The 21,654-nt window shown below is 37.5% G+C and overlaps 1 protein-coding gene and 1 long non-coding RNA gene across 7 annotated transcripts in view; one reads left to right on the forward strand and one right to left on the reverse strand.

Annotated features, from left to right (window-relative positions):
* Window positions 1–430: 430 nt before the first annotated feature.
* LOC133534039 (uncharacterized) lies at window positions 431–21,414 on the reverse strand. Its single transcript, XR_009801965.1, has 2 exons — window positions 20,935–21,414; window positions 431–2,608 (listed from the first exon to the last, which is right to left on the reverse strand). It is a non-coding gene; the product is annotated as an uncharacterized LOC133534039 (long non-coding RNA).
* Window positions 12,463–21,654, forward strand: part of LOC133534038 (uncharacterized) — a 36,991-nt gene continuing 27,799 nt past the window's right edge. For 2 of the 6 annotated variants that reach the window (XM_061873132.1, XM_061873134.1), the window contains exon 1: window positions 19,012–19,976. In XM_061873132.1, the coding sequence (XP_061729116.1) occupies window positions 19,835–19,976 (142 nt within the window). In that variant the 5' untranslated portion in view covers window positions 19,012–19,834. Of the gene's footprint in view, window positions 13,115–19,011; window positions 20,260–21,654 lie in introns of those variants that run through there. The other 4 variants (XM_061873130.1, XM_061873133.1, XR_009801963.1 and 1 more) reach the window with 3 other exon arrangements.

Here is a 21,654-nt window from a genome sequence, read left to right on the forward strand (position 1 = left end):
AAAAAAACTTTTTAGTTAATTTTAGGTTATGTGTAATAAAAAATACGTTTTATGTACATGAATTTCACAAAAAGTCAAATGACATTTTTTGCTTCTGTTGCCATCAGGAATGCACCGTTAAAATCTCTCGCAATGCTCACGGGCACCTTGTATATGGAGCAGATCTGCTCCTAAACATACCAAAGGTTAGGACCAAGACGCTAAAGTGCACGTCCAGATATTTTTGAGCACATTGGCTGCTCCAATATTCCCCATATATATTATATTATATTTGTATTGACGACCGGTTTGGCCTAGTGGGTAGTGACCCTGCCTACGAAGCTGATGGTCCCGGGTTCAAATCCTGGTAAGGGCATGTATTTGTGTGATGAGCATGGATATTTGTTCCTGAGTCATGGGTGTTTTCTATGTATTTAAGTATTTATAAATATTTATATATTATATATATCGTTGTCAAAGTACCCTCAACACAAGCCTTATTGAGCTTACTGTGGGACTTAGTCAATTTGTGTAATAATGTCCTATAATAAAATAAATAAAAAAAATATCTCATGGGGACTTAATAATAATTTAATAATAATTGAACTATTCCAAGTAAAAAGCCAGCTAAACCAGCAGTCAGGAAACCGGGTCCGAAAACAAACAAAGGTAATAATTTGTTTAGTATTGATTTCATTTCTTGTGACATTAATTTGCCTTGCCCTCCTCAGACCCAGGCCATACAAATGAATAAAATAATAATTAATAGTTTAAAAATCACTAGAAGAACACTCTTTTATAAATGTGTTTCCGGATCGTGTTCAAAGTCTATTACGTGAGTTTGGGCACCAAAAAAAAATACGTGTCCGTTATTTTAGACTACTCTATAACATATATAAATATAAATCAAATCGGAACCAGACAGTTTGGTACCTTTCCTTTACCCCTAGTGTAAATAAATTCGATTTCGAAACGTGACGTACGCGTTTGCGTTTAGTCTCATTTTGTATTGGATTTAGAAAGAGCGCGCCAAGCGGGACGTTTTGGAAACTCAAAATCCTATACAAAATGAGACTTAACGCAAACGCGTTCGTCACGTTATGATGTCGATCAAATTTACACTAGGGGTACAGGTCAGTTCTTCAATGGAATTCCGCTTGGCGCCCGTAGAATGAAATGAAGTAGATTTAAATACTTATTTAATAGCCCAACTCCCATGTTTCATGGTTTTGGGTTAATTTTGACGCATGTCCCTTTTTCGTTCGATAGTAGTCATTTTAAAATTGTTACTGTGTATAATAATCTGTCGTATTTATTTGTCAGACGACACACCAGCGCCGCCGGGCCCGTCCGGTTTTAGAGTGCCACGCTCGCCGCCCTCTGAAAGCAGTGAGTATATTTACACTAGGGGTACAGGTCAGTTCTTCAATGGAATTCCGCTTGGCGCCCGTAGAATGAAATGAAGTAGATTTAAATACTTATTTAATAGCCCAACTCCCATGTTTCATGGTTTTGGGTTAATTTTGACGCATGTCCCTTTTTCGTTCGATAGTAGTCATTTTAAAATTGTTACTGTGTATAATAATCTGTCGTATTTATTTGTCAGACGACACACCAGCGCCGCCGGGCCCGTCCGGTTTTAGAGTGCCACGCCCGCCGCCCTCTGAAAGCAGTGAGTATATTTACACTAGGGGTACAGGTCAGTTCTTCAATGGAATTCCGCTTGGCGCCCGTAGAATGAAATGAAGTAGATTTAAATACTTATTTAATAGCCCAACTCCCATGTTTCATGGTTTTGGGTTAATTTTGACGCATGTTCCTTTTTCGTTCGATAGTAGTCATTTTAAAATTGTTACTGTGTATAATAATCTGTCGTATTTATTTGTCAGACGACACACCAGCGCCGCCGGGCCCGTCCGGTTTCAGAGTGCCACGCCCGCCGCCCTCTGAAAGCAGTGAGTATATTTACCATATAGATAAATACGAGTAAAAATTTTTTTACAGTACATATGGTGCTACTTTACCGCACTAGTGCGCAAATTAGCATATTACGTTACTGTGTCAAACATTTAAAGGTCCATATGTACTGTAAAACGTTGTACGATACATGTGCGAATAGATAATTCGCAACTCGTGTCGATTTAAAACACTCCCTTCGGTCGTGTTTTAATTTATCACCACTCGTTTCGAATTTCCTATTTTTCGCACTTGTATCGTAATGTACTATTTTTTACAAAAGCTTTTATTTAACTGCTCTAAAAAGAAGAAAATAAAATTTTCCTTTAAAATTTTAATCATCAACTTACGAGTATAACCTCATTATACACAATTTATATGTTCAAGCTTGTCGGGGCAAAAGGGCATTCCATACATTAAATAATAAAATCAACATGTTTTTTGATTAAATGAATACTTTTGAAAATAATTGGCTACTTGACAGTTTTTGTAACTAATGTCAATCGATCTTGATTTTCCTGAACATCAAATGTCTATATAGGACTCATGGTATTTAAGCAACACGAAGGTCAGAAAAGTCTGACGCTCGCACTGAGGATTGTATCGCCTCTAACAATTAAAATTATGAACATTTGTTAGCACTAAAACAGACTTTGAAACTGAAAAAAAAAAACTCGGAACAGAAGTAATTTAATGTGAAACTAGTAACTATTAAGTTACCATTTTTTTATTGCACATCTCTATTTCGTATTCTCAAGTATACAATAAGTACATACGATACAAGTGCGAAAAATAGGAAATTCGGAACGAGTAGCGATAAATTAAAACACGACCGAAGGGAGTGTTTTAAATCGACACGAGTTGCGAATTACCTATTCGCACATGTATCGTACAATGTTTTACAGTACATATGGCCCTTTAAATGTTCGACACAGTAATGTAATATGCTAATTTTCGCACAAGTGCGGTAAAGTAGCACCATATGTACTGTAAAAGTTATTTAGAAGAGATCACTCTTTAGCTATAAGATCGCTTGTTATTTCTTACCTATACTTTTAACCTTTTGATTGCCAAAGACGTCATATGACGTGCGCGGCTACAGCCCAATATCAACCTTCATGCGTACCGACAAGGTTCACGATTACGCGCCGCGTGCGATAGGCGTGGCGTTCAAAAGGTTAATATTTTTTAATATGTTGTATTCTACATTGTATCAATATCTTAGGTATGTCGAAAGTCGATAAAAGAGAAGTCCCTGATGACAATAGGGTTGTTTCCATCTACAAATCTTAGGGCAGAATTGTATCCCAATAAATTATTTGGATTATAAGAACATGTTAAACTACTTTTAGGGGACCTGTAATGACCATATATTTCTAAATTTTCATTTTAAAATATCTTTTAGCACACGTCACGTGACCAAACTCGAAACGTCTTCGAAGATTCTGATGACGTCACAACCCTCGGATTGACACTGTTGACAGTTAGGCGATAAACAACAAATGACAAATGTCAGTTGACAGCTCGTATCTTCTACGTGTGTATGTAGTTATGTGTCAAACCGTAAACTGTGACGTCACACAATTTTCAAAGAGCGTTTTGGGCGCGAATGCATCCGTCAAAATATATTTTGTTAATTTAACATATTTAAAGCCGTTTTTAGTATAAAAGTCGAATTTTAGGGCAACTTTTAGTTAATATAGAACGTAATACAAGCGTTTCAAAAAATTGGAAACAACCCTATTAAAACTGCCACGAGAATTCCGACCTCTGGTCATCATCCCCACTGTTCCCCAGCGTGATTCTACTGGTGTCTCTTTGTTGCAGGCTATGTCCCGTCAGAACAGGATTCTCTAGACTCGTTCAGGATTTCATTCACTCCCATCAACTTTTTCGGTATGTTCGATCTCGTGTATGTCCAGTTCTTGACTGTTATTGACCATCGGTACACTGTCTTCAACTTTAAGAGGAAAGGAGACTGCTTTTCCTTTACAAACCTAGTCCCCATTTCCTCTCTGAATATTAACATTACCTTATAGGAAATTGATATATATGAATAAATGAAACACACACGTCCGGTCACTTACATATTTATTGCGAGACTAATTGGCCTGCAGAGGGCGCACGCGAATGCACCGCGATGTGACAAATACTATTAGGTAAGTAAGTACATACATTACATCACTCTCTTCTTAAAACATTATTTGAAGTTATAATTTTGTACCCTTAAATACTGCTTCCTGAACACAATACCTTCTCCTTTCCTAGTATCTTGGGATTAGTTGTCAAGCGGACCCCAGGCTCCCATGGGCCGTGGCAAGAATGCCGGGACAACGCGAGGAAGAAGAAATACAATATAATCACGTCTATTTCCAGGGTAGGCTGATACCACGGATTTCCTCTTGCTACGATCCTGACATACCTCTTTCGCTTCCTTCACTTTCATGACATTCCTCATACACGCTCGTCGGTTTAGAGTGCTCTCGGCCTGGCCTTTCTTCAGGATTTCCCCGATTTGATCAGAGGAAGTCCGCCGAGGTCTATCCCTTCCATCTCCCTCTTCTACTTCTCCCTTATACACTCTCTTTATTAACCTTCTTTCACTCATTCTTTCCACGTGTCCAAACCATCAACATACCTTTCTCAATTTTTGTCACTACATCTTCATTCAATCCACACTTTTCTCTTATCACACTGTTCCTAATTCTAAACTGTTATATTTATGTAAAACATGATTTGCTATCACGGTAAGGACGTTAAGCACGAATAATTTAATAAATAATAGAAATTGTGTGCAAATTTTGTTTCGAGAGGCAAATTAGTTAATAAAAGATAACAATTCATTAATTTTTAGGGTTCCGTACATAAAGGGTAAAACGGGACCCTATTACTAAGACTCCGCTGTCCGTCCGTCTGTCACCCGGCTGTATCTCATGAACCGTGATATACAGCCTGAAAACCATAAACAGTTGAAATTTTCACAGGTAATGTATTGTTGCCGCTATAACAAAAAATACAAAAAAGTACGGAGTAAAGTACTCTCGGTGGGCGAGACCGACTCGCACATGTCCGGTTTTTTTTTTATATTCATGCAGAATATTTATAATGCTTTCTATAATAGTATATCTTTGCTGCAGCGAAGTTTTCACGATAACTATATTGTTTATGCCGACATTTTAAAAACATGGGATGTCCCAGCAACTGCGTTACTTTATTAATAACCTTATATTTTATTACAAAGCTTTTATTTAGTTTCACCTGTCCCGTTGTCTGTAATCAAATCTTGCAAGTTAAATTTGACCCACTTCCCGGTTTCCAATGGAGGAGGATGGACAATGCAATATTATGGTACCATCGAGCTGATCTGATGATGGAACAGGAGGTGGACATAGGAACTCTGTGATAAAACAACGCAACCTAATTATGTTTGGGGTTTTTAGAATTATTCCGATAAGTATTAGTTGCATGTGAAGAAAGGTAGTCATGAAAAACTCCGGAGTTCCACACAATGTTTTTCATCACACTTGCGAAGAAAAAAATAAATTTTAAGTGAAATTATTCTTAAATACGGTGACATGTCAGACATTCGTCCGCCATTTTGTAATTTCTTGACAGGTTAGGCATCGAAGGCACAGACCTACTCGGCATTCAGCCACGATTGAAAATTATATAAAAATATTTAAAACGGCCGTTAAATTAATCAAATTGAATAATAAAATATTAAATTATAAACGTCAGTATTTTAAAAGTAAAACTCATATGCTACTTGGTTTGTATGAATAAGTGACGTAATTTTAAAATAAAGCTATAACTCCCTTTTTTTCACAATCCATAACTCCCGTGGGAACAAAATAGGCCTTTGGCCTTCAGTACACCTGCATGAAAAAGACCTTTTTCGAGCAAGTGTGATGAAATTTTTTTTTAAAGCGATACCTATAAACCTAGTATATATTATGCTGAAGCGATCGACACCAATATCAAAGTGATTTGTGATGATTTAGTTAGTAGGAAAGGTTTTCTCCCGGAATGGAATTCCATAAAAAAATACCGTTATTTCGCTAGGATCGCAAAGCTTTTCTTCTTTAAGATGATTGAGATGCATAGAAAGTTGCGCACACGCTAGCGAATATTTCAATGTCAAACTGGTGGTATTATCCATTCAGTACAGTCTGCGATAATTGTGTATATATTTTTGGTACATCGATAATCTGTTCGTTATCTGGGTCCTAGCAGATATCAGTGCTCACCCGAAAGAGTGCAGCGTGTTACTGAGCCAGAACCCATTTTTTTTTTTGAAAGCATACAGCAAACCTTTTATTGATGCTTTTTGTTCAATATTTTTATTTTAATGTTGCTATTGTGTGTGTAGGGTTAGATCGACGTAGCTTTATTCGACAGCGCATTGTAATATGCCTACTTGGAAATAAACTATTTTTATCTATATTGATTCTATTTGTTTTCATTTACTTATGTGTGTATTGTGGCAAGCGAATAAATGGTTTATCTATGTATCGATAAAAACTTGTACCTTTTCGATCAGGTCACGTGTCCGTCTTACGAATTTTCAATCTGACGAATCTGTCGGTCACGTGACCTGTCGCCAGTTTAACAATGTATTGTTTAAATATTAACTAATCGATATTATTTCATCCTCTAAGTTATCATTTAAATATTCATTCAATGAGTAGTAACATTTTTTTAATAAAACAGACTTTATGATTTTAAAAATGTTTTATCACTTTCTAAATTTTTTATGGCATCAGGCAGTTTATTATATATTTTTATGGCCATGACATAAGTGCTGTTGGAATGTTTTTTTATTCTAGAGGCCGGTAGTAATAGTTTGTTTTGGTGTCTCAATAGGTGGGTTGTTGGTATTCGTATCGGTTTTTTAAACATGTGAGTATTTTGCCTTGCAAATTTACACATCTCTAAGATGTATATGGACGGTAATGTTAGAATTTTTGAATAGTCCGAAAGAGTGGTTGGCATGTGTGTGTGTAGTTAACGTTGGCCAGTATACGGATCAGTTTCTTTTGTTTTATAAATAATGATGTACGTCAGTGCTATTCCCCCATAAAATTATCCCATAGCTTAGCCATGCGTTGGCATACGCTAGTACATGGCGAGGGCTGTTTGTAAGTTTGTAGTTTTTTTTTATCTCGCTCAGCGCATAAGTAAAACTAGAAAGTTTCGATCCTATTAATTGTATGTGTCCTTTCCAGTTTGTTTTTGTCTATTACGAGTCCAAGTAAAGAGAATTCATCTACTACTTCTATCTGAGTATTATTATAATGAAGGACTAAATCTAGTGGAGCTTTTTGATGGGGGTGGAAAGTGATTAATTTGGTTTTCGTATAATTTATTTCAAGATTATGGTCATACATCCAATCTGATATTTTTTGTAATACTGACGTTAGTTGGTCATTTAATTGGGCATCATTTTCGCATTCAATAGTAACGAAATGTCATCAGCAAATAGTATGCATGTTTCATCTAATATTTTTGGAAGGTCGTTGATATACAACAAAAATAAAAGGCATCCCGCTACGCTTCCTTGAGGGATCGAGGAATTTACCACTTTGCTGTGTGATCGTATCATTTTTATTTCTCTGCTATTTATATCATAGTATTCTATCTCTGTAAGTTGTACTCTATCTTTTAGATATGATGCAAACCATTTGTGGGCAGGCCCTCGTATCCCAACCCCATACATTTATCCAAAAGTATTGTATACTTGACTTTATCATAGGCTTTTGTCATATCTAGGAGCGCCAACACCGTATTTTTTGGCGTTTATGGTGTTTGCAACCTCCTGCATGTATTTATAAACTGCTGTTGTTGTAGATCGCTTTTTGCGAAAACCATTTTGGTTTTCATTGAATACTTGTATTTTTCACAGAAGGCAAAAACACGATCGCACATGGCTTTTTCAAAGAGTTTTTGATGCAGTTGGTAATAAAGCAATTGGACGATAGTTATTGGGGTCAGTTTTTGGACTTCTTTTTGTGTATCGGCTTTATAGGGCTATCTTTAATTGATCTGGGAAAACTCCTTCGCTAAAGATTGATTTATTAAGCTGCAAAAGGGAAGTGCCAGTGAATCCGCGCATTGTCGTATGAGAGATGGTGGTAATTCGTCTATGCCGCTGCTGTTTTTATTTTTTAGTCCTTTTATAGTTTTGTAGATCTCCTGGTAGTCGACAGGGCTAAGAAACATTATTTTCCATGAAATGCATTACTGGTCTGCCGCGGCGTACGTTATCTATGTTTGATGATTCACCTATTTCACAAAATGATTATTGAAAGCGTTGGCTATGATGCTCGGGTCGCTTGTTAATTTATTATCTACTTGTATTTCTATATTTTGTTTAATAGTTTTTTTTTTTTGTTCGTTCGTTCGTTAATTACGCTCCACATAGCTTTTATTTTATTTTCTGACGTTTTTACACTTTCTAATATACTGCAATCGTTTTGATGTCATTACAGTTTTCTTAAGAGTTTTTTCGTATTTTTTATAATGTTCCATTAATATGTTGTTGCCGGATTTATGTGCGATGATTTTTAAGAGTCTTTTGTTTTGACATGATTGTCTGATACCCACAGTTAGCCATGGTTTTCTATTAGTATCTTTTTATTGATATCTTACGTTTTGGAATGGTATCATTTAGAATGTTATTTATAGTATTCTCTAAAGTTGAATAATTCTCGTTTATTGTGTTGTTTGGTGAATATGTTACGTCCTATCTACTGTTTTAGTTGGGGACTTAAAATTATTGATATTATTCTGAGTAAATATTCGTTTTCTTTATACCGGAGGTCATTTGTTTTTGGAGGGGTAACGGGTAGTTCTATTTGTAAAGTGGTTCCGGCATGGTCTGAAAAGCCGAGTTCTTTAACTTCAGTGTATTTCTTTTCCCATAAAAGTTAGTAAAAATCAAGTCTAAAGCACGTTGACGTGTTTGAGTTATGTGTGTGGGGTGTTTTATGTGTTGTTTATAATTATACTCGGCCATCAAGGTAAGTAGGATAAGTGGAGTTAGTGTCATTTTTTAAAATAGTCAATATTTAAATCGCCTCCAGTACAATTTTAGATTTATAATATTATTATTAATGTATTTTAATACTAGTTGTAGCTGTGTATAAAATAGGTCCTCTTCTCTCTGTTCCAGTATAGACGACAAGTAGTAGGTAGTGTATTTGGCGGTAGTTCCGTTGGCGGCATATTTCTAATACGTATTCAGATTGACATATCTGCGATGTCTTTCCTTTCAATACTTTTGATATGGTCTTGTAATAGGATACAGAGGCCCCTCCACCCATTCGACTTTCTCGACAATATGATGAACGAACCTTGTAGCCAGTAAACTGCATTTGGTTTAGTTTATCTCGGGAAAGCCAAGTTTCTGAAAATTCCTATTGCATGTATTTTCTGTTCTGGTCTAGAAATGCTTCTAGAATGTGTTGTTTGTTATACAAACTTTGGAAGGTTTTGGAAATAATTATTTGAATGGGAAATTTTCATTATTTAAGTTGTTGATATTCTGGCTGTATGTTTGTAGCTTCTTACTTGTTGTTACGAAAGGAAAGGTTCCTCTTCCTTTTCTGTAGCGGTATTACTAAGTTGTTAGCTTGTGTATCTTCGTTTTTATATGCTTTCCATTTATTGTAGTGTATTATTTTTTATGATTGCATATTTTCCCTTCGTTACGTGCCTCGCGCAGGGCCTCTATTAATTTTCTTCTAGTTTTCAGTGATGTTTCATCTAAATATTCTGTGATACTTAGTCCGGAATGTTTGAACGCCGGTCTGTGTTGTAGTAGATGTTTCTTGATCCTTTTGCTGGTCAATTCTATTACTAACGGTCGCCGACTTCCTCTTTTCCCTAACCTATAGGTTTCTTCGATATATCCATCTATACTTATTCTCAGTACATCATGGAAGATATATTCAAGTCGTTTCTATTAAGCTCTCTTCGTTTTCTCCGTACCATTCGTCTAGTCCGTGTAATACAATTTTCTTGCTCGTATCGTCGCTTGATTTGTCTTGTTGGTTTACTTTTATGTCGTGTTCTGGATGCGTTTTATCTCCGTTTGTAGTTTAAGGTTTTCTTTTTCCAGTTATTTATTTTTGAGTTAGGTTTGTAATATAGTTGTTTAATATTTTTCTGTTCATCTGAGAGAATATCTGTTTTTGTATTAAATTGTAACTGCATTTTGTGACTGCAGAAGATTACTTCACTTTGTTATGGTGGATTTCAGCCGGTTGATATAATATATATTATTTGACCTCAGATTTCTCGTCTAGAATTTTTTTGAATGAATCAAGGTTTATTGTGGTTTCTGTAATATTTTTTGTAGTGTCATGATTTTCTTGAGTATGCTGAGTTTTTTGTTAACTGTGATGCATATTGCCCATTATGTTTGACACATCAATATCGTCATATGACATATAGTTGCTTCTATGGTCATCGGAGCTTGTCATAATAAATCCTGAGGGAGATGCAGGTGTATCGTCAGTTCGAATTTGCCGCGTTTTTATTTCACAGTGTAGGGACATTTCCAGTAATTATTGAGGGTTGAATGCGGATTTTCTCTAAAATATGCTGATGTCTATTGAAACATTGATAATGATATATGCGTTTTTTCCCCATCACAAAAAGTGCACAGCGTCATATTCATATATTTATTGATAAAAGTAATTATAACACGTCCAAAATACTTACACACTATCGTATTACGTTTAACTAAATGTAAATTGTAAAATTAAATCAATAAAAAATTACAATTATAATAAATCAAGCATTGATTCACAAGCATTGTAAAGATTTATATGTAATTAAAAAATCAATAGAAATCATTACAAAAAAAACTTAAATAAAACACCACTATTATAAAAAAAAGCACCACTATCAATTATAATTATAAATCAAATGTCAACAATGAATACATTAGAAAAATAAATAGTACATTGTGCAACGAAGGGGGTAAGTGATATTTTGAATACAAGGGTGGTGGGAATTAAAGACCCGAGTTTGCAATATTCTTACCCACGGAGTTAATATGTTTTTCATCACACTTGTGAAGAACAAACTAAATTTTAAGCGGAATAATTCTTAAATGCGGTGACGTATCAAACATTCGTCCGCCATTTTGGGATTTCTTGACAGGTTAGGCATCGAAGGCACAGACCTATTTGGCATTCAGCCACGATTGAAAATTATGGCTGGTAAATTAATCAAATTGTATGTATGTTGTGACAAGGGGGAGGGGGAGTCACAAACTTTGTGACGTCACTTTAACCAAACCGAAAATTTGATTAATTGAAAATAAAATTGCCAAAAATGTGATGTCTCACAAGGGAGGGGTTTGTCAAATGTGAGCAAGTGTGACTAGGAGGGGTAAAAAATCTAGAAATTCGTGTAACGTAATCAATGGATGAGCCCTTGTTATATCTAAATTAGGAAATTCGCAAGGAATGGCGATAAATGAAAACACTTCAGTCGACACGAGTTTCAAATTACCTATTCGCACGTGTATTGTACGTTTTACAGTACATATGGCTATAAAGTTTCGACATATGCACGAAAAGTGGTCATTCCCGCCCGCTAGCGGGAAAGTAGCACATTATGTATAGTCGTTAGATTTGTAGCTGGCCCTCAACGGCTTATCCATTGTCAATCACTTTAGCCGGTTATTTAATTACAACTCCTATGGTAATTGAAATAAGATTCAAAATGAACAAATGGAAGAATAATTTGCGAGTTCTTGTGTGGTCCCTATACGGTCGAGTGCCGGCGAGTCGAACGCTACCGAACCAGTCTAAATTGTGTCCTCGATATGCGAAACAAAGGCGCGTTATCGGAGAGCACACCTACACCCGGACACCGGTACCCGGACCCGGGTACGTCCTTAAACTGCGTCCACAAGAGAGGTATGGGCATTGTGAATGTCATCTCGCTCTGTGTGGTAGGGCACAGCACAGCGGATGTCATTCTAGAGCAGAGCCCAACTGGGGAAGTACCTCCACCTTACAGAAAACCGCAGCCAAATAACACTAGACCCTACTCATAGTGTTGTGTTCCTGCCGGTGAGTAAGGTTGCCTGAGCTCAACGAGGGGGGGAGGGGGTTAGGGTCGGCAACGGCTACAGATACTGCTTACCATCAGGCGGGCCGTATGCTTGTTTGCCACCGACATAGTATAAAAAAAACACTGGTTTTTTGAGCGTTAGACTAGCCCGCCCTCAGGTGTCAATTAGAATTATACGACCCTTTTTGCAGGTAGTGGCATGCGCCGTTTTAGTTAAAAGTACCTGGGCGACCGAGCTTTGCTCGGTTATAACTCTATATGGTGGTGTATAGGTGATAATCTTAACTACATTTATTTACTAAATTAAACTTGTCTAAAACAATAAAAATTATATGTAAACTTGAACATATAAAAAAAAAAGTTAGCCACCGGGCGAGATTCGAACCCGTAACACTCGTTTAGCAGTCCGCGTCTTAACCCGCTGGACCAGACGGACGGTGGCCGGCAACACGAAATTAGCGACCATATTCTGCGTCCAAAGAAAAACGCATGAAAACTCGATAACACGCGTTTTCCCAAACATAAGACTAATCTAGATCCATTGTATACCCCCAAACCAGCAGCGTCTGGAAGACCTAGATGCTAAGCGTCATATCCGCAAGATGCAACCTAAGCCCTCCTACACATACACCCGCAACTCGACTGGACAACTCCATTGCGCATCGTGTGACCGCATCTTCAAAACAAAGTTTGGTTTTGCGAGCCACATAAGGGCATTTCATAATCCGGATAAGAATTGTTGATGGGGTCGCCATTGCCGGATACGGCAAGGAAGGAGTTAGGAGTTTAGTTATACCCCCAAAACCCCCATATACCAAATTTCAGCGAAATCGTTAGAGCCGTTTCCGAGATCACAGAAATATATATATACAAGAATTGCTCGTTTAAAGGTATAAGATAGACAATGGATAAGCCGTTGAATGCCAGCTACAAATCTAACGACTATACTATGAAGTTAATGTTGTATTTGCAGCTCGGCAGCTAAAAAAAGGGCTACCGAAGGACGCACGCTGGTCCACGCTCCGCTCGGCGCGAGCGCCCTCTGAGACCCGAAGCATAGTGCGACGTCTGCGTAACAAAGTGCTACTAGGTAAGCCCATTTATTTATTTATTCGTATGGCAAAAATACAATCGTTCATTCATATGAAATATAGGTAGATATATTTATTACGCCCAATTGCTGGATCCATTGGGTGACATTGTTGTCTAAGGTGAACAAGTCCACTGCTGGGTTGCCCTGGTATTTGGTGAGTGGGCATTCGCGCATAATATGGTCAGCTCCACAATCGCATGCTGGCGACTCTCTCCAGCCACATCTGTGTAGGAACTCTCGACATCCACCCCAACCGGTTCGTAATCGATTTAACTGGCACCAACTTCGTCTGGGTAGTGAGAAACCTGTTGGTTTTTCTGTAGGGTTGATGTTTGTCCCTAGGTTGGTAGGCAAGTTCTCATTCCATTCTTGAGTCCATCTCTCATTAATGCTGAAGGGGGTGTTTAAAAGTATTGAGGCAGTTTTATGTGGCGGTAAGCCCATTCCAGCTCTGGAACGCTCTACCTCTGGAGGCAGAGCCAGTCACTGGCGTTGCTAAAAGGCAAATTAAAAACTTTCGACTTGAAAGGATTCAGCAAATTTTTTGTAAGGAAAATCTGGCGGAAGATTCTGGGACCTATCAGAGATGAAGATGGAACTTGGAGGCATAGGAAGAATAGGGAGCTAGAGGAGCTGGTTGCGATGCCCAATATAATTGGCGAGATCAAAGCCACACTCCGCTGGCTCGGTCACCTAGAGAGGATGGGAGAGGATCGTGCCGTGAGAAGAGCGTATGTGGGGCACCCGGGTGGAAAACGTCCGTCTGGGCGTCCCAGATACCGCTGGAGTGACGAAGTCCTAAAAGACCTGTTCGCCCTCGGAATACCCAACTGGCGTGAAGTGGCGCAGGATAGGGCAGAGTGGCGCTCTCTTGTGTCAGAGGCCAAGATCCTGTTTGGGTCACTGAGCCAGTGAAGAAGAAGAAGTCCCTTGATTATAGAACCGGCCGCTATAACTGATTATTTTTCGTCAGCAGCTAGACATAGTCTCCCTCCGTTGGAGAAAATCTTCTTTTCTCCAACAACTTTTCTCCTGCATATCTAGATGTTTTATTTTTATTTAAAATGATTAGAAATCACATAAGATTCTAACCTTTTGTTAGATAGCGTTTCCTTCAAAATTTCTCGGTCCCACTCACCTAAACCTACACTATTTCCTCCTGTGGCACACAGTATGCTAAAAACTCTTTCTTTAGGCGCACTTGTAATTTGTATAATGAATCTCTTAACGATATAGATATTTTTGCTCATAGTTTGTCCGTGTTCAAGAACAAAGTTCGGCAATTTTTGTCGTTGATGGTAAGTATCGCAGGTGGGGACCAACAGAGGGTTACTACTTACTTACTCCGTTGGCTCAGCGACCCAAAATGAGACTTGGCCTCCGACACAAGACAGGGCCACTTTTCTCGGTCCTGTGCGACCTCTCGCCAATTGTCGACTCGAAGCTCGCGCAGATCCGCCTCCACCATGTCGCTCCAGCGATACCTAGGGCGTCCGATAGGACGTCCTCCTGCTAGGCGACCCAGGTACGCTCTTTTCACGTTCCGATCTTCGTCTATTCTCTCAAGGCGGCCCAACCAACGGAGTCTGTGGGCTTTACTTTCTCCCATGATATTAGGTTCAGCCACTTGGTCTTCAATCTAACGGTTCTTAAGGACTGTCCAACTTCCATCCGGTCCTCGTTTGGGGCCCAGTATTTTACGGAGGATTTTCCTCTCGGCAACTAGCAGCATGTTTTCTTCCTTGAGTGTTAGTGTCCATGCTTCATAGGGCATAAAGATTAGGATCCAGAATACATTGCGATGCAGTGCAGCCCTTCACAAGGTGTTAGTGTCCAAGCTTGTAAGCAGACGCATCAAGATCCGAATCTATGAGACCGGCTAAAACTCATTTTTTCCTAAAAAAATCGACATTCGAAGTTTTATAATATCTTATCTCTAAAGTTACACATAAAGACAGGTATTTTTTTAGGAAAACTTGAGTTGTAAGCAGATATAACAAAACACGTGCTCATTATTTTTTGCTGCTTTCAAACATATACTCAAACCAGCCATTAACTAGCAAGTTGCTTGAGCATCACTTTCTATAGGAGTTAGAAGATTTAGTAACTTTTTAGTACTTTGAAGGCCATTTTCTCCTAACAGGTTGAGTTTGGGCAGCTAAAAAAAATACGTGTCCGTTATTTCAGACTACTCTATAACATATATCAAAATGAATCAAATCGGAACCGGACAGTTGGGTACCCTTCCTTGTTAGGTAGGTATTTTCGTTGGTGGCGGTCAAGTTGGTCCCCGCCTGCGATACTTACCATCAGCAACAATATTCTTGTGGGCCTTGTTTTCATCTTTTTAGTGCAGTCGGGTTTTTTGTTTTTCTATAATAATATTTTATTTTATGATAAGCAGTTATAATTTTGTTTTAAATGAATTTCTTGTACAATTTCCATGCTGATATTTAAATCCTCAATCCATAAATAGCGATACTTTTACCTGAATTATTAATTTAAAGTATTCAAGAAATAATATAGAACGTTAAATAGGTGCATATCGTCGCCGTAGAGCGAAAAGTCACCAAATCGTTCATTGGTCATTTTGAGTTATGAGGGTTTAAAAAAATAATAATTAAATTTTTTTTTACTGAAATTATCTTAAGATAAAATTGTGGTTTTATATGTGTTTATTCATTATAATATAACTAAAATGACTTAGGTACGCTCATAAATAAGTTACAAGAAGTTGAAAAATGTATAACGGAATTAGGTATTTTTCGACTAAAATATTGAATCCGAAGTGAGTTTTTAGTTACTTCTTTAACTTTGTAAAATTGAAACTATGATCGCTATTGCTACCGCAATAAGACTGAAATTTGGAGAAAAAAAAATGCGATTTTGATGACATATATAAGTCAATTTTGGCCATTTTGTGATTTGGTGACTTTTCGCTCTACGGCGACGATATATACTTTACTCACTGAGTTCGAGCGCCCAACTAGACTGTAATGATCATCCCCTTTCATCCGTTGGTAAACAATGCACTATACATTCATTCCAATAAGGTTTCCGATGCGATATATACTTATATATAATACGCATGGCGTACAAAGGATCAAACGAAAACACTTTAGTGTTAGATTGTGTTTATAAAAGCATTTTGATTGCACGATAGTGCACACGTTCGTGTTTACATAGCCCGGAATATCAAACAGGGGACCGTGAGGGAACTTAATTAATTCAAGCCTATAGTGGCACTTTGAATGGCGGACACGTACGGAAATCATTTTTCTGAAACCTGTAATGAAATGTTGACATGACTTACTTCAAATTAGGTCCGGAAATACTACATATCAGGTGCGATGAATGATGATATGTAAAGGAATTTCATACAGCCTTACACACCTAGGCCTGTAAGGCAACCTTCTTTTGTTTTTAAACGTCAAATTATGGCACGTCTTGGCATTCAACCGTAAAAAACCTATAAGCAAAATTCTGCCAGTATGCTTTTTTTTGTGTTTTTTTTTCTTTTTTGTGTTTGTTAAATATTACTTCGGGGATTCAAAGGGAAACAAAAATTTCATATTTTTTGCGCTTTGACGCACGGTTTAGGAGATACAGCCCCAAAAAGTTTTATTTTTTTCAGTCATTCAGAAATCTTTATAGGGCTGTATCTCCTAAACCGTGCGTCGTAGCGTAAAAATAATCAATTTTTCGTTTCCCTTTCGGTATCAACAAAAAACGCAAAAAAGAAAAAAAAAGAAAAAGAAAGAAAAAAGAAAAAAAGCGTAACGGCGTGCGTGGTAGCGCCAATATAATTACATTTTTGTTCCCCTTCAATACCCCACGCACGGAATAACCTATCACATTAAGACATGAAACAATCATCATCATCATCCTATTTTTTTTTTAATTATTTCATTGCGAGTTTGAGAAAAGCACTATACAAATCTCGGCGGGAAACGGGGTTGCCGGCCGCGTCTCCCTATGCGACCTCGCTACGCTCGGCCGTCTATATCTACTTGGCCTGCAACCCTTCGTTTCCCGTCCTCTATAGTAATGGGCATTTCCAGGCATAGTACGATTTATCGACCACATACGCGCCAATAGAATTTCAATCTTAGCTATCCGATTTAAGGTTCAAATAAAGGTCTTCGCACACTATACCAATTCCACACCAACTCAACTCACTTTTGGTTCACCTTAGTGGACGACGAGTGGACGACGCGTAGACCACCCGACAGTTCTAAATTTTAAAATTGTACTATAGGACATACAAGATAAGGCTTTAATTTCAATATTTAATTTTGAGTCGAGTGGCTGTTGAGTTGTAACAATGTGCTAAGACCTTTAGATTGCACTTTCGTAAAATGTGACTTGTCTTCAAATGAATCATCAAAGCTGAATTTATTCGAATATATTTGATTTTTTTCGGAAAACCTTGTAGATTGGTGCGGCCTGGAAAAGGGTTAATATCTATTATACTTCTTCCTCGCGTTGTCCCGGTATTTTGCCACGGCCCATGGTAGCCTGGGGTCCGCTTGACAACTAATCCCAAGATTTGGCGTAGGCACTAGTTTTTACGAAAGCAACTGCCATCTGACTTTTCAACTCGAGGGTAAACTAGGCCTTGTTGGAATTAGTCCGGTTTCCTCACGATGTTTTCCTTCACCGAAAAGCGACTGGTAAATGTCAAATGATAAGTTCCGAAAAACTCATTATAAAACACATCAAGTTTATTTTGGTCCAATGGATAAACTCATGCTGACGCTGAATACGTACATATATACTTGGGCTCGAAATAGACGAGTACAGTCGCCATCTATAACCGAACGGCCAAGGTGTTCAGAAATATGTGAACAAAACCTCTTAGGCTTTCGTATGCGCCTGTCAAAAACTTGCCATTTATTTAGCAACCATACAATCTTTATGTTTAAGTTGAATTTGGTTGACTATACAAGGTGCCCGTGAGCATTGTGAGATATTTTAACTAAGCATTCCTGGTAATATTTAGAAACTAAAATGTCGTATAAAATTTTCTGGATTAGGCATAGTTTCAGAGATAATTAAATGTTTTTCGAAATCATTCTTTCGCCATAAGTTGGTACAAAAACACATTTTTGACTGCGGTATTGCCACTTTGAGGTCTAGTCTGGACATACCTATTGATTGACATCGAAAACTTAAAAAAATGTTATCGAGAGGCTACCCTCAAATAAAAAAAAAACTTTTTAGTTAATTTTAGGTTATGTGTAATAAAAAATACGTTTTATGTACATGAATTTCACAAAAAGTCAAATGACATTTTTTGCTTCTGTTGCCATCAGGAATGCACCGTTAAAATCTCTCGCAATGCTCACGGGCACCTTGTATATGGAGCAGATCTGCTCCTAAACATACCAAAGGTTAGGACCAAGACGCTAAAGTGCACGTCCAGATATTTTTGAGCACATTGGCTGCTCCAATATTCCCCATATATATTATATTATATTTGTATTGACGACCGGTTTGGCCTAGTGGGTAGTGACCCTGCCTACGAAGCTGATGGTCCCGGGTTCAAATCCTGGTAAGGGCATGTATTTGTGTGATGAGCATGGATATTTGTTCCTGAGTCATGGGTGTTTTCTATGTATTTAAGTATTTATAAATATTTATATATTATATATATCGTTGTCAAAGTACCCTCAACACAAGCCTTATTGAGCTTACTGTGGGACTTAGTCAATTTGTGTAATAATGTCCTATAATAAAATAAATAAAAAAAATATCTCATGGGGACTTAATAATAATTTAATAATAATTGAACTATTCCAAGTAAAAAGCCAGCTAAACCAGCAGTCAGGAAACCGGGTCCGAAAACAAACAAAGGTAATAATTTGTTTAGTATTGATTTCATTTCTTGTGACATTAATTTGCCTTGCCCTCCTCAGACCCAGGCCATACAAATGAATAAAATAATAATTAATAGTTTAAAAATCACTAGAAGAACACTCTTTTATAAATGTGTTTCCGGATCGTGTTCAAAGTCTATTACGTGAGTTTGGGCACCAAAAAAAAATACGTGTCCGTTATTTTAGACTACTCTATAACATATATAAATATAAATCAAATCGGAACCAGACAGTTTGGTACCTTTCCTTTACCCCTAGTGTAAATAAATTCGATTTCGAAACGTGACGTACGCGTTTGCGTTTAGTCTCATTTTGTATTGGATTTAGAAAGAGCGCGCCAAGCGGGACGTTTTGGAAACTCAAAATCCTATACAAAATGAGACTTAACGCAAACGCGTTCGTCACGTTATGATGTCGATCAAATTTACACTAGGGGTACAGGTCAGTTCTTCAATGGAATTCCGCTTGGCGCCCGTAGAATGAAATGAAGTAGATTTAAATACTTATTTAATAGCCCAACTCCCATGTTTCATGGTTTTGGGTTAATTTTGACGCATGTCCCTTTTTCGTTCGATAGTAGTCATTTTAAAATTGTTACTGTGTATAATAATCTGTCGTATTTATTTGTCAGACGACACACCAGCGCCGCCGGGCCCGTCCGGTTTTAGAGTGCCACGCTCGCCGCCCTCTGAAAGCAGTGAGTAAATTTACACTAGGGGTACAGGTCAGTTCTTCAATGGAATTCCGCTTGGCGCCCGTAGAATGAAATGAAGTAGATTTAAATACTTATTTAATAGCCCAACTCCCATGTTTCATGGTTTTGGGTTAATTTTGACGCATGTCCCTTTTTCGTTCGATAGTAGTCATTTTAAAATTGTTACTGTGTATAATAATCTGTCGTATTTATTTGTCAGACGACACACCAGCGCCGCCGGGCCCGTCCGGTTTTAGAGTGCCACGCCCGCCGCCCTCTGAAAGCAGTGAGTATATTTACACTAGGGGTACAGGTCAGTTCTTCAATGGAATTCCGCTTGGCGCCCGTAGAATGAAATGAAGTAGATTTAAATACTTATTTAATAGCCCAACTCCCATGTTTCATGGTTTTGGGTTAATTTTGACGCATGTTCCTTTTTCGTTCGATAGTAGTCATTTTAAAATTGTTACTGTGTATAATAATCTGTCGTATTTATTTGTCAGACGACACACCAGCGCCGCCGGGCCCGTCCGGTTTCAGAGTGCCACGCCCGCCGCCCTCTGAAAGCAGTGAGTATATTTACCATATAGATAAATACGAGTAAAAATTTTTTTACAGTACATATGGTGCTACTTTACCGCACTAGTGCGCAAATTAGCATATTACGTTACTGTGTCAAACATTTAAAGGTCCATATGTACTGTAAAACGTTGTACGATACATGTGGGAATAGATAATTCGCAACTCGTGTCGATTTAAAACACTCCCTTCGGTCGTGTTTTAATTTATCACCACTCGTTTCGAATTTCCTATTTTTCGCACTTGTATCGTAATGTACTATTTTTTACAAAAGCTTTTATTTAACTGCTCTAAAAAGAAGAAAATAAAATTTTCCTTTAAAATTTTAATCATCAACTTACGAGTATAACCTCATTATACACAATTTATATGTTCAAGCTTGTCGGGGCAAAAGGGCATTCCATACATTAAATAATAAAATCAACATGTTTTTTGATTAAATGAATACTTTTGAAAATAATTGGCTACTTGACAGTTTTTGTAACTAATGTCAATCGATCTTGATTTTCCTGAACATCAAATGTCTATATAGGACTCATGGTATTTAAGCAACACAAAGGTCAGAAAAGTCTGACGCTCGCACTGAGGATTGTATCGCCTCTAACAATTAAAATTATGAACATTTGTTAGCACTAAAACAGACTTTGAAACTGAAAAAAAAAAACTCGGAACAGAAGTAATTTAATGTGAAACTAGTAACTATTAAGTTACCATTTTTTTATTGCACATCTCTATTTCGTATTCTCAAGTATACAATAAGTACATACGATACAAGTGCGAAAAATAGGAAATTCGGAACGAGTAGCGATAAATTAAAACACGACCGAAGGGAGTGTTTTAAATCGACACGAGTTGCGAATTACCTATTCGCACATGTATCGTACAATGTTTTACAGTACATATGGCCCTTTAAATGTTCGACACAGTAATGTAATATGCTAATTTTCGCACAAGTGCGGTAAAGTAGCACCATATGTACTGTAAAAGTTATTTAGAAGAGATCACTCTTTAGCTATAAGATCGCTTGTTATTTCTTACCTATACTTTTAACCTTTTGATTGCCAAAGACGTCATATGACGTGCGCGGCTACAGCCCAATATCAACCTTCATGCGTACCGACAAGGTTCACGATTACGCGCCGCGTGCGATAGGCGTGGCGTTCAAAAGGTTAATATTTTTTAATATGTTGTATTCTACATTGTATCAATATCTTAGGTATGTCGAAAGTCGATAAAAGAGAAGTCCCTGATGACAATAGGGTTGTTTCCATCTACAAATCTTAGGGCAGAATTGTATCCCAATAAATTATTTGGATTATAAGAACATGTTAAACTACTTTTAGGGGACCTGTAATGACCATATATTTCTAAATTTTGATTTTAAA

Source organism: Cydia pomonella, unplaced genomic scaffold (assembly GCF_033807575.1).
Source record: "Cydia pomonella isolate Wapato2018A unplaced genomic scaffold, ilCydPomo1 PGA_scaffold_45, whole genome shotgun sequence".
Classification (NCBI taxonomy): domain Eukaryota; kingdom Metazoa; phylum Arthropoda; class Insecta; order Lepidoptera; family Tortricidae; genus Cydia; species Cydia pomonella.